The sequence below is a fragment of the Gadus macrocephalus genome, chromosome 21 (genome assembly GCF_031168955.1).
Source record: "Gadus macrocephalus chromosome 21, ASM3116895v1".
Taxonomy (NCBI): Eukaryota; Metazoa; Chordata; class Actinopteri; order Gadiformes; family Gadidae; genus Gadus; species Gadus macrocephalus.
This window is the reverse complement of record NC_082402.1, coordinates 6,628,494-6,640,951: the sequence shown is the minus strand read 5'-3', so window position 1 is coordinate 6,640,951 and position 12,458 is coordinate 6,628,494. Positions and strand designations below refer to the sequence as shown.

General features: G+C 48.1%; 1 protein-coding gene and 1 long non-coding RNA gene across 2 annotated transcripts; one reads left to right on the top strand and one right to left on the bottom strand.

Moving 5' to 3' along the window:
* The first annotated feature begins 327 nt into the window (after positions 1-327).
* dll4 (delta-like 4 (Drosophila)) lies at positions 328-10,054 on the top strand. Its single transcript, XM_060041510.1, has 11 exons — positions 328-467; positions 626-886; positions 1,283-1,340; positions 2,058-2,321; positions 4,062-4,122; positions 5,561-5,691; positions 5,829-5,998; positions 6,189-6,408; positions 6,996-7,737; positions 8,263-8,371; positions 8,821-10,054. The coding sequence occupies exons 1-11, from the start codon at positions 414-416 to the stop codon at positions 8,824-8,826; spliced, it is 2,076 nt and encodes a 691-aa protein (XP_059897493.1). The 5' UTR covers positions 328-413; the 3' UTR covers positions 8,827-10,054.
* Positions 430-3,351, bottom strand: LOC132449717 (uncharacterized). Its single transcript, XR_009523641.1, has 3 exons — positions 3,083-3,351; positions 2,630-2,712; positions 430-518 (listed from the first exon to the last, which is right to left on the bottom strand). It is a non-coding gene; the product is annotated as an uncharacterized LOC132449717 (long non-coding RNA).
* Positions 10,055-12,458: the final 2,404 nt, after the last annotated feature.

The following is a 12,458-nucleotide window of genomic DNA, read 5'->3' as shown; positions in this document are numbered from 1 at the left end:
CGTATCCACCCAGGCACACACTGACGCACCAGCGCGAGCAGCAGGCAGCACCAAAACAAGCGGTCCACCGCGCGCAAAAACCCAGCAAGACGCCCCGTGGAATACAGCGCACGCGACGAGAAGCCTGCTGACGGGGGAGAGCCCGCTGTTGGATATTGGGTTTTCCTTTCACCTTTTGGATAACTTGGGGGATATTGCTTTATTTATTTTTTGCGTTTTTGACACATCAACAAATCAAGAGCATCGAAAAAACTCCCCGGGAGTGAAGAAGGATTTACACTGTATATTATTACTAGCAGTTATTTTTCTTCTTCTTCTTTGGGGTACATTCTTTGGGGGAAAAGGGGGTTTGTGCTGTCCGTGATACGGGCTTCGTTGGGTGGTGACGCGGCTGCCCAGGAGAAGCGAAGAGGATGGCAGCCTGGTTTACCTTTACAGTTGCGTTCAGCACCACGTTGATAACACAGGTAGGCCTATGGGGCAAGGAATACGCATCCTGACCACACCGTTTCAGGTCCCTTATGGATAAAAAAAAAAGAAAAAAAAGACGGGAGGCCATAGTCAATGAGGATATTGATGCGTAACGGCCCCGGTATCCTAAATGTGTGTTTGTCTTCTCTTGTAGGTATTCGGTGCCGGTGTGTTTGAGATCGACCTCCATGAGTTTAGGAATCACAAAGCGATGCTGGCCAACGGGAACGCGTGCACACCCAGCTGCAGGACTTTCTTTAGAGTTTGCTTGAAGAACTACCAGGCGGTTGTCTCGCCAGGTGACTGCATCTTTGGGAGCGAAATGACACCGGTTCTGGGGACCAACTCTTTCAGCGCAAAGGACAGCGGCACGTTTACCACTCCGATCCGAGTGCAAGTCAACTTTGGATGGCCGGTAAGAATGAAAGAAATGCAATCATTGGTAGAATTGTATTGGCTGGAGCAGGCAGTCAAAATAAAAGGGGGGCAGCTCAGTGTCATTGGTAGCGCCCGGGTTATTGGTCAGCTCGACTAATCCATTATTACCATTAGGTAATTCTTTCATCAAACGGATTGGATTGCGACCACGTCTTTCATTTCAATCTGGGGAACTGTTTACCACAGGCTACTCCGCTTTGATTAAATGCAACTCTAATCAAAATATAAAACTATATTCTCCATCTGCTTTTAATCGGACATTACAAATGCAGAAATAGAAGGCTCTAGATCAGGACAACTAACCCTATTGTATGTACTTTATAAGTGTGTTATAATGTGCCCTCTGTAATAACTCAATGTGTTACCTCCTCAGGGTTCGTTTTCACTGATCATTGAAGCCTGGCATTCGCCTCAAGAAAGTGCGCCTATAGGTAAGCAAACCTTTCAGACCACAGGAGGGAGCTCTTCAGTATGGTTGCAGTTTAAATTGACTCAAGGCACAAACGTCCCTATCGCACAAATATCTTCACTTTACGGCCAACCATAGGCCTATGTAAAGTTGCGCGGTCAGCCAAAAAAAAGATGCATGCGATTTGGCAAATATGTTGTAGTTTCACACGTTTTGAGGCATGCGCTGCCCTTTGTTAACTCCGGAGCACCTTTCTCATTCTCATACTCCAATACAATTGAACTTCCTTTGGTTTATTTTTGGCGTGGGAACGAACCGTGGGCTTTGGTGAGAATACACGCTGCCTGCCAAAAGCCCCTGACTACATCTTCCTGTACTTTACACCTTACGCCGTTCCGCCCTTTGGAAGGGGAGAGGTGTGTGTGTGTGTGTGTGTGTGTGTGTGTGTGTGTTTTTGGGGGGGGAGGGGGGAGGGGTATGCCTGGGAATGTTTTAATGCCGGTGGAAAGAAAGAAAGCACATTTCCAACTCAATTCATCTTCTGTCCAAATCTGCACTGACTCATCAGAGCAGATTTATTTCAAACCAAAGATTGTTCTTTTGAACGGTATACTTCAAAAAAAGTATCCATGTATGTTGACTGTGAGCATTTTAATGAAGCGACTGAATATATACCCTAGTCCAAACGAGACACCTCTAACTCAAATCCAACCCCCATCTCTTCATGTTTTCCCTCCAGACACCAACAACACGGACATGCTGATCAGCTTCTTCTCCATCCAGAGACAGATGGGGGTGGGCAGCGAGTGGTCCCAGGACTCCCAGTCTGGCAGGCAGACAGAGCTCCGCTACTCCTACCGCTTTGTCTGCCAAGAGAACTACTACGGGGAGAGCTGCTCCAAGAAGTGCATGTCCCGGGACGACCGATTCGGCCACTACACGTGCACCCGTGACGGACAGCTGTCCTGCATGGCAGGGTGGAAGGGCAAATACTGTGAAGAACGTAAGCACACCTCCTGGTTGGTTGACTGGTTGACTGGCCCGCACTCGGTCTTGAGACTGAGCTGGTTGCTGTTTCGTTTTGAGGCTTGAGTCGTTCTGCTTTGGGTGACCTTTGGTGTTTTGTTGGGTCGTGGTGACATTTGTATATTTATTTTTGATGTAGGTTTGGTGTAGTTGTGTGATGTAAATGGATGCCTTGTGTCTTTTGATGGAGAACATACACAAGATGTCCTCCTAGTTGAACTTGTGGCAGTCTAATAATCTTGTATGGTGTGTCATGGTCAACTCAGAGAGAACAGAGAACCTTACCTTTGGTTATTCTGTGATGAAAATGTGGATCCACCCCACAAAAAGTCCTTCCTGCTTCTCTAAGAGGCCGGGACCACAGGAAGCTGTGAATGGAGGCCATGTAGTGATTTATGCTATAGCTAATGTGCAATTTTGGATGTCAAAAATCAATTTTAGAAATCGTTTTGCATTCCTGCATGATTGTATAATTTGAGTGGCATAATTGGCACTTTCTCCGTTTGCATGGCTGTTGCAATTGTATTTTAGACGTTTGAGCATTGCCAACCATATTATTATTGTAAAAATAAAACTAAGCTGACTGGATCGTGAAACCTCGGAATGTATTGGATTAGGACGGCCTGAATCGTGGTTCTGGTGGCGCCAATTGGCATCACAAGAGAGCAGGCCCCTTTTCACTCAAACAAATTAATCAAGGAGGTGATTGGAACGAGAAACCGTGAAAGTAATAGTTACCATGTGGTATTCGTGACCGGGGAGGGTGACAGCGGATCCGTCATCGATGTCACTCGGTGCTGAAAGAGAAATTGGCACGTACTCATTTGATTGTGGCAAATTCTAACCAGATGGGCTCACGTGTTGCAATTATAGACGCATCAATCGTCGGCTACGCCTACAGACAATATACATTCACACAAGACTAATTAGTCTTAATGTCGTGCAGACTCCAATCATTTTAAAACTCTCATTACGCCTCTCCCCCATACAGTCTGTCTTGCTTTCTCTATCCAGCCCCAGAAAGTTGTTGTTATACCTACAACTCGCTTGGTGCGCGTGCCATGTAACATAATCCCAGCGCGAGCGGACATTCATAGCCCTGGCGGCTGCACGCGCCAAGGTTAATCGCGGCATTATCATCCGCCACGCGCCACCGACGTTCCAGTCGCCGTATTGTTGAACGCGCGGCGTGGCAGCTGCAAAATATGGTTCTCGCGCAGACCACAAACAACAAGAATGACAGCTGTCTGCTATTGAGAGCAAGCATCTGTTCGGGACTAACCGGCCGCTTATTCACCGCCGGTCGCCTTCCTTCTGAGAATCAGTGCACTAAACAGGAGAAAACCTCCCTAACCGACTTCCTGGTGGCAGCTGGGACCTGTGCGCAGCAGGTCCAGATCAAACGCGCGGTTATACCTTGGCTTTGATGAAAGTCGTGGCGGTTTGAGGCTGCGTCCAACTGTCCCCATAGAATAAGCCCGACGTACACAATTGCTATTTGTAGAAATAAACAGCTGTGTTGGGCACCCTGATGGCTCCATGAACCAATCTATGCTTCAAAACGTGTCTGTATATTTTTTTATGGAAATAGACAATGATTGAATGTATTTGCAATTCAGTTTTCAGTGATAGTCTTTTATCAATATTCATTCTGGAAGAAAATGCCTTGGCGGTGAGACTATATGACCTTATGCTGTTGTTTTTCTTTGTGCTTTAGCAATATGCCTGGATGGCTGCAGTGAGAGGAATGGAAACTGTTCCAGACCGGGAGAGTGTGTGTAAGTAGAAAAAACATTTAAATTGAATGATTGCTTCACAGGATTCATATTGGAAGACCCTGCTGGCACTTCTCCATCACTCCATATTGATTTTCAAATGCATTGTTGCGTTCAGTCCATCTTTTCCCTGCTTTAAGGATTTAACACTAAATCCCGCTATTCTCATGCCCAGAACATTCATCACGGGGAGTTCAAGTTCAAACATCTCTTTTTTTTGTTTGTTCCTATGGGTATTCTGCTCCGCACGGCGTTTCTTTCATTTCTCAGTTTCTCATGATCCATAGGCTGCACACAGTGACCCCTCATCATCTCCGACCCTGGCTCTCTCTTCGTATCTCGCCTTCTCTGTTCAACACTCACTCACTCACTCAATCACTCATTGGATTCACTGTGAGAAATTCCTCCCGAATCCTATTTTGACCCCCTTTTTTTTTTAAAACACAAATCCATCCCTCCCTGACCAAAACTGACCCAAATTGAGGATAAACCCCTTTAGATGTTTACCACCCTAAAGCTGCTCCCATGCCCCTACTCACTCAGCCTGGATGCATACTGCCGTTAAAAGAGCATCCCAAGCCCCACACGCACACACACTGTTGTTTTCACAGTTTTGCTTCTCACCCACACTAAGCATTTGATAACCCTGGGAAACATGAGAGGAGGCCACCATGTTGTTATGCCCAAAAGCCTTACTGTATTTTAATATTACCTTCCAGTATGGACTGAGCCACACACCACCCCAACAATAGACCGGACTGACGAACTTCCCCCATTTGTTGTTATTCATTATTCATTGCGTCACATTAAAACTCAAAATATGTATTGACTGACTATGTTTGTGTGCAAATGTTAATGTTATTTTAGTACTTTTGTAGTTTTCAACATACTCTAGGCCCAATTGTAATCAACAAGATGGGAAGATTATGAAATACAATTTAACTGCCATACTGACATACATAAAGAAGCCAAACATATGGGCCTAAATGTAATCAATGTTTTGTTAGGAGAATTTCAAGCGGCAGTTTGTAATGATAAGCGGGGTGGATATGTGTGGGAATGGATGTGGCTGTAATGGCTTGTGAAATACCACCAATAGCAATAAAGCATCGACAAAGTGTGGCAAGTGGAGAAAGGATTGATGTTACCCCTTACCCTTAATCAATGGCAACCACCTAAAACCATAAGCACAGTGCTTCTGCTTACTCTAAAAAATTGCCCTTCTCAACTCTGCCTGTTCACTTGATTAATATAATGTTTAACATAATTGACCTCGCGTGGTTTAGCCGGCCAAGTTAATAGAAAACATCAACAAACAACCCTGCAGATACCAAATGTGGTCATTTCAGACGCGGCGCTGAAGGCCAGTTCCGCTGTCCCTAATGAGACGTGCATTAGCCGGTACTTAATCAAAACCTTCCTTTTTCCATGTCACTTTCAGCTGCAGAGAAGGCTGGCAGGGTCCCTTCTGCGACGAGTGCAAGAAATACCCCGCCTGCAAGCACGGGACCTGCCAACAGCCATGGCAGTGCAACTGCCAGGAGGGCTGGGGGGGCCTGTTCTGTGACCAAGGTATACATCCCCCAGCAAACTTGATCTTTACAGTCCAACCACCTCTCCAGCCAGGAGTGTAGCAGAGGTTGTTGCTTTTTTTTGTTTCCGTGCGGGCAGTGTTGACGAAAAACTCCCATGGCCTTCGTCCTTTTTAGATTTGAACTTCTGCACACATCACCGGCCATGTGTGAACGGAGCCACCTGCATGAACACGGGCCAGGGCAGCTACACGTGTACCTGTCTGCCCGGCTTCACAGGCGTCAACTGTGAGCTGGAGATGCAGGAGTGTGACAGCAACCCCTGCAGGAACGCAGGCATATGCACAGTGAGTTGGCAATCGGATTGGAAGAAATGTGATAGATGATATAGTGTATCATGAGATGAGATCATCCTTTATTTAGAATGATGGGAGTGAGGGAATAAGGGTGTTTGTTGTGATGCAACATGCCGCTAATCCCTTGTTTGTTGTTCTTCTTCTTCTGCTGCTTCTCCTGCTTCTTCCTCTTCCTCTCCAGAACCTGGATAGCGGCTACACGTGCACCTGCCTCCCCGGGTTTGAGGGCTCCCACTGCGAGCACAGCCTCCTGACGTGCGGCGACGCCTCTTGCTTCCACGGCGGCCAGTGCCGCGAGAAGGACAACGGCCGCAGCTACGTGTGCGAGTGTCCCCACGGCTATACGGGACTCAACTGCGAAAAGAGGGTGGACAAGTGCACCTCGCTTCCCTGCGCCAACGGTAGCGTCTTCCTCCTCCTCCTCCTGCCACCTCTCCCGCCGACCCACGCGTGTGAACTTCTCCCTCAAACCCTTCTCTCTCCCCAACCCCCCCTTTTCAAATTCCTGCAACTGGAAGCAGTGTCCAACAACAGGAATCGGTTGGAACTTGGTGTCTATTGTCCTGCGTGTAAACACTCGGGCCCCTTACACCAGTAGATTGTAGTCGTGGCTGCTGCGGCCACTGGCAGTGGTTGTTGATGAAAGGGGGACAAATATCCTACGTGGCTCGATTTCTCTCGCTTTGTAAACAGCCGAAAGAAGTGGGATTGTTCTCGTGTGTGCCGGGGGAACAATGCCGTACAGTGTTGACACCAGCGATAGAGAGCGCTCGAGAAGACCCTATGTAGGGGGTGGGGGGGGTTGGGTGGGGAAAAGGCTTTGTGCGTTCTAAGAACCAATTTGAGAGGACGAATATTAGCTCTGGTCGATGTTGTGCGATGTTGTCCGCCCGATTACAGACGACTGCCCCTTTGCTTCGGGGGCTCCCTTAAGGACGAAAGCAATCGTCCCCTCCACTTCCTAACGTTCTGCCCTGGTTCTCTGCAGGCGGGCTGTGCGTCATCCACAGCGGCATGCGCGTGTGCAGCTGTCGGGCGGGCTTCACGGGCCAGCGCTGCGAGATCAACGTCAACGAGTGCGCCGACAACCCCTGCGTCAACGGCGGCACCTGCCTGGACCACACCAACGACTACAAGTGCGCCTGCCTCCCGGGCTACGGCGGCCGCAACTGCGACCGGCTGCTGGACGAGTGCGCCCTTCGACCCTGCGCCAACGGCGGCCTCTGCACCGGGGGAGGGGGTCCGGGCAAGCCCCCCACCGCCTGCCTCTGCCCGCCGGGCTTCGCGGGGTCCCGCTGCGAGTACCCGGACGCCGTGACCTTCCCCGTGGTCAGACCTGACCACGGGCCGGATAGCTTCCCGTGGGCGGCGGTGGTGTTGGCCGTGGGGTTGGTGGCGCTGCTGGTGCTGCTGTGCATGGTGGGCCTGGCCATGAGGCACGTCCACAGGCAGGCCCGGCAGGGCGGGGGAGACACGGAGACCATGAACAACCTGTCCAACGTCCAGCGGGACAACCTGATCCCGGCGTCGCAACTCAAAAACACCAACCAGAAGGCGGGTCTGGAGGTGGACTGCGAGTCGGAGAAGTCGAACTTTAACCGTAAAAACTATCACTTGGACACGTACGGCTCGAAGGCCAAGGAGTTCAAGGAGGACTCGTCGCAGGAGGGGAAAGGTCTAATTTATGACAAGTGTTTAGAAGAAAAAGTGCCATTGAGTCGAATGTACAGGTAAGAAACCGCTCTTATTATTTTACCCTTTTAGGAATGCCGTTTGGGTCCAGTTGCTGACTGTCAATGTAGCTGTAGAGCCTGAGCCTTATTTCAACTGCAGTCAGACTGTGTGTTTTTTTCTGTTGACTATGACATCGAGTGCTGTATATCGTCCAAAATGAATGAGGCATTCATTGTTGAACTCTCGAGGCAAAACACACTGAGAGACGCAAATTGAGAGGGAAAAAAAAAGAGACGCAAATTGAGAGGGAAAGAAAAAAATTCTCCAGAAAAGCATCAAATCTAGGTCGCCAACGTACACATGTCATGTATCCCTTTGATGAAACGATTGCATGTCAACAATTTACTCCAGCAGACTTGCGTCCAAATCCCCCCAAAAACACTTTACATTCGTGTTGCGGGTAGTTTATGTTCCAACATTTTAGCGCGCCTCAGTGTGCTCCTAACCTCCATGGGCGTCGAATGCATTGCTGTGCCATGTGCTTCCAGTTTGTTTTAACGCAGTGTGATTTGTGTTTGCAGTGAAAAGCCAGAGTGTAGGATATCAGCGATATGCTCCCCCAGAGACTCCATGTACCAGTCGGTGTTTGTTATAGCGGAGGAGCGACGGGAGTGCGTCATCGCAACCGAGGTAGGCTCCATAAACCAAGTCTTCATCTGCACTTTTATAGCTTCGTTTTATAGCATATCAGTCTATTGTAGGCATGCCATACCTCACTGCTGGAGCCTATTATAGTTGATGGCCGTCTTTTTGATGTATTCATTACGGCACATAAGATGTTCCCTACATTTTTAAGTGATGCAGACATTTTTCAGAAGTGTTTCCAGAGAGAAGCCAGCTTTTGTGTAGATTATTCCATAAGGTCACTATTACAGGACTGTTCTTCGTCTTGACCATGTGTTGACCTGATTTCTAAAAGTGAAATGCAAACTCGGTTTACTTTCTGGTAAACGGCCTGAAATGGTTTCAACGCACCATTTTGCGTCCGACTGAACGCTAGCTTGAAGAGATGAAATACAGTTTGCAACCTGCACACAGTCCGATTTTTAACCCACATTTCCTCTGCTGTTCATCCTCAGGTATAAAGCATGGAGTCCAGTCGGCCCTTGAGTGGGAAGAAACACACAATCGAGTCAGAATACCACATTCTGGATTGTTTACAAATGAGGAGAAGAAAGGCTCCCGATTGTTTTGGACAAAAAGTGCTGCTCTGGAACACTTGAGAAGTGAGGAACTTGGCAGAACCTTCGGTTTGCTCTGCGGCACAGACATGAACCACATCAGAGAACTCTCTCCTCTGGAACCGCGTGGTCACATATAGAGACATGTACAGAAAAGAAGGTGGCCTTGTTTGTGGGAACGGCGACCTGGACTGCCTTTGATGCCCGGCTGACTCAGACTTTTCTGACTTTGGGGCCGTCAGTTCAAATAATGAATCACTCCTTGACGACTGCAAGAGGAGACGGATAATACAGCCCCCCCTTGTCGTCGAACTGGCCTTGTGCGATAATCATTGAACCAATCAAAACGGAGGTGCCGGTGATGGGAATCCCATGCTCATGCTCCCACCAGCTGTGCGTGCTATGCAAGACTCGGGGTGGAAACTTGCAACACTCGCCCGCCCGTCGAAGAACGAAACGCAGACAGTACAAACTCTTAGAGCTCTGAACGTCTGAGAAATAATATCCAACTTGTCAATCAAACACACGCAAAAAAGCAAATGAACGATCCGACTTTTCCGTGCATCAGTAAAGATTGTATGCAGCCCAAATTCACTAGAAGCCTTAAAAGAATGGGGTATGGGAGGGTTTGATGCTAAATTCGTGCCCTTGACTCTTCTTGGATCATTTGCACTACAAAAAACAGCGGGGTGAGGTGGGGGAACTATTTTTTAATCAACGAATCGGAGGGGAAACCACAGAAGCGCAATAGTCGGTGCTGTGCCAGCAAGATCCAAGAAGAGAGGGATTCAAAATGGGTATTTTTATGCAACCCAACCTAAAAATATGAAGAGACTGAACACGAACAAGACTGTCACACCACTGCCTGCCTATCACACAAAATTAAAAATACAGAACCAATAATGTAATTTTTTTAAAGTGATGATTATTTGAAGAGTTTAATTTAAATATGAAAAACTGTTCTTTATATGTTTTATAATTTTATTTTGTATATAATGCATATTTATAAGGACCAAACTTCTGAAGAATAAAACTTTAATTTCTTCTCAACTGTTCTTAATTTGATGCTAGTGAATGGAAAAGGAAATTATTTTTGAGGTGTTTTTAAATAATGAAATGCGTACAAACCACATTTGGCTGTGTCTTGTGTTTCTTGCAACCAAAGCACAGTTATTAATGGGGAAGCTAGACGGCTTCAAATCTCTGTATTAATATTTACACAGAATTGGCCAACCAACTACATTTTCAACAGACTCCGGAATATGAATTCCAGAAAGTTCCCTCACATTTACAAAACAAGAAATCTGCTCTTTTTTCATTTTATTTTTTAAGCCTCAAACAACTCCACCCAAACGTTCTCTTATTCAGGCCTAAATTGGGTTGAAATTCAAATCAGTTTCCACGGATACCACCGCCTCAAGCTGGAAATGGTGAAACAAAGGCAGGCATGGGGCAAAGGGGAACGCCCCCCACCCCTCACAAAGCACTTACACACGTGCGTGCACACACACACACACTCACCCACACACCCACACACACACACACATAAAACAGATGCCGTGGGGGAGCAAGAGGAGGCCGCTTTGCCATAAAAACAGCGGCATATGCCAGGCCTCTCGCCCTGGGTACAATACACACACACACACACACACACACACACACACACACACACACACACACACACACACACACACACACACACACACACACACACTCACACAGACTGAGCTCTGGCTGTGCATAGATCTCACTTAAAAAATACACACACGCAAGATATGTACCCCCCCCCCCACCCCACCCCCAAACTCGGCCCCTCCCCCGCAGACTCCAACCATCAGCGGGTCGGCTCTGCGACACCGCGCCGGGTTGAGTGCAATATCTGAATGCCACCCACTCCGTCCATGATGGAGGGGGTGGTTGAGTGGGTGAGGGAGGGAGGGAGGGAGGGAGGACTAACCAGATGGGAGAGTGCACCCGCCATAAATATAAAGAGACGTAGAGAAGCATTGACCTCTGCACTTTATTTCTAGAAACGTTTATTGACTTGTCAAAACAAACCGGACTCTCGTTACGAGCGGTTCGTCTGCTTCCCCGCTCTTCCCGCCGTCGTTTGTTCTTCGGTCCCTCATTGAGAAACGCAACCGCTTTCCCTACCTCTCTTTCATGTATTTCAAGTATTTTTAATGAGGTTGGAAATGGGCAATCAGCATGCTAGTTAGGATTCATGCGTCTGAGAGAGTGCTTCTGTTCTGTTCTCTAAACCGCCATCTCTTGATGTATTCTTCTTTTTCTTCTCCTTCTTCTTCTTCTTCTTCTTCTTCTTCTTCTTCTTCTTCTTCTTCTTCTTCTGGGGTGTTTGAAATGATTGTGTGTCCTCCTCCTCACAGTGTGTCATCAACCTCATCAAAACACAACAGCCTGTGCATCCCATTAACAGCAGTCTGGCCGCAATCAGCGCTCAGCCATCAGACCTAATCAAAGAGCCGACAGAGAATCCGGAAGGCTCAGCCGTCACACACATCCTGTTTGTCTGTTGGTCAAGGTATCCTCATCCTAATACCCCACCCATCCCCACACCACACACACAAACGTGCAGACACACACACGCAGACACACACACATGCAGACATACACATACTCACAAACACACACACAAACACACAAATAGCCTACTCACATACTCACACACAAGCAGACACACACGCACGCACGCACGCACGCACACACACACACACACACACACACACACACACACACACACACACACACACACACACACACACACACACACACACACACACACACACACACACACACACAAGCAGACACAGAGTCACATAAAGGGAGCAGCTCTGAAGGCTTCCAGACCAGTGTGGACAGAAACAACACAACGTTCGGCCCGTTACCTGACCAGTCTCGGGGAGCACCTGTTTCTTAATCCCCAGTATGTCTGCTCATAAACGTCCCCACATTCCCAGGCAACATGCTGAGGGCCCCCGCTCCTTGGCCCCCAGGTCTCCGTTGCATCGGGCCAAGCGTTTTCATTGTGTTCAAATCACAGCATCCTGTTTGTGACCCAGTGACATCACTTCCTGTTTCCTCCCTGATTCAAAAATGCAGAACATGCCGGCACTGGCCAACTGCGTTTCTCACGCATCTCTTTCTGCGGGCTGCACTTGTTCACACAGATGCCCTGGGTCTCCAGGAAACTGGACGGCAAAACAAGCAAACGGGGAGACAAATGCGCTAATCAACACAATTTATTTTGCTGGAGGAACGAGGGGGTGGAGGTTGGGGGTGGGGGGGCGGGGGGGCGGGGGGGGGGGGGGGGGACTTGCAGAATGGATGTCACTCCTCAACAATCCGGAAGCAGGGTTTTGTATCTCATCTGTCTCGTTATTATGCAACCGGAGAAGTGTCAATCCCCTTCTGAATAACAAAGCACATGGCTGTTTTCCCTGTGGACGGCTGAGTTAGAGCCTGATTCTCAAGATGATAGTAACACAGTATTTTCAAGAGGCGTGAATGGCTGAAGA

Coding starts and splice junctions, on each gene's coding strand:
- dll4 (XM_060041510.1), top strand. CDS start 414: ATGGCAGCCTGGTTTACCTTTACAGTTGCGTTCAGCACCACGTTGATA. Junction 887..1,282: donor AAGTCAACTTTGGATGGCCG/GTAAGAATGAAA, acceptor TTACCTCCTCAG/GGTTCGTTTTCACTGATCAT. Junction 4,123..5,560: donor TCCAGACCGGGAGAGTGTGT/GTAAGTAGAAAA, acceptor TGTCACTTTCAG/CTGCAGAGAAGGCTGGCAGG.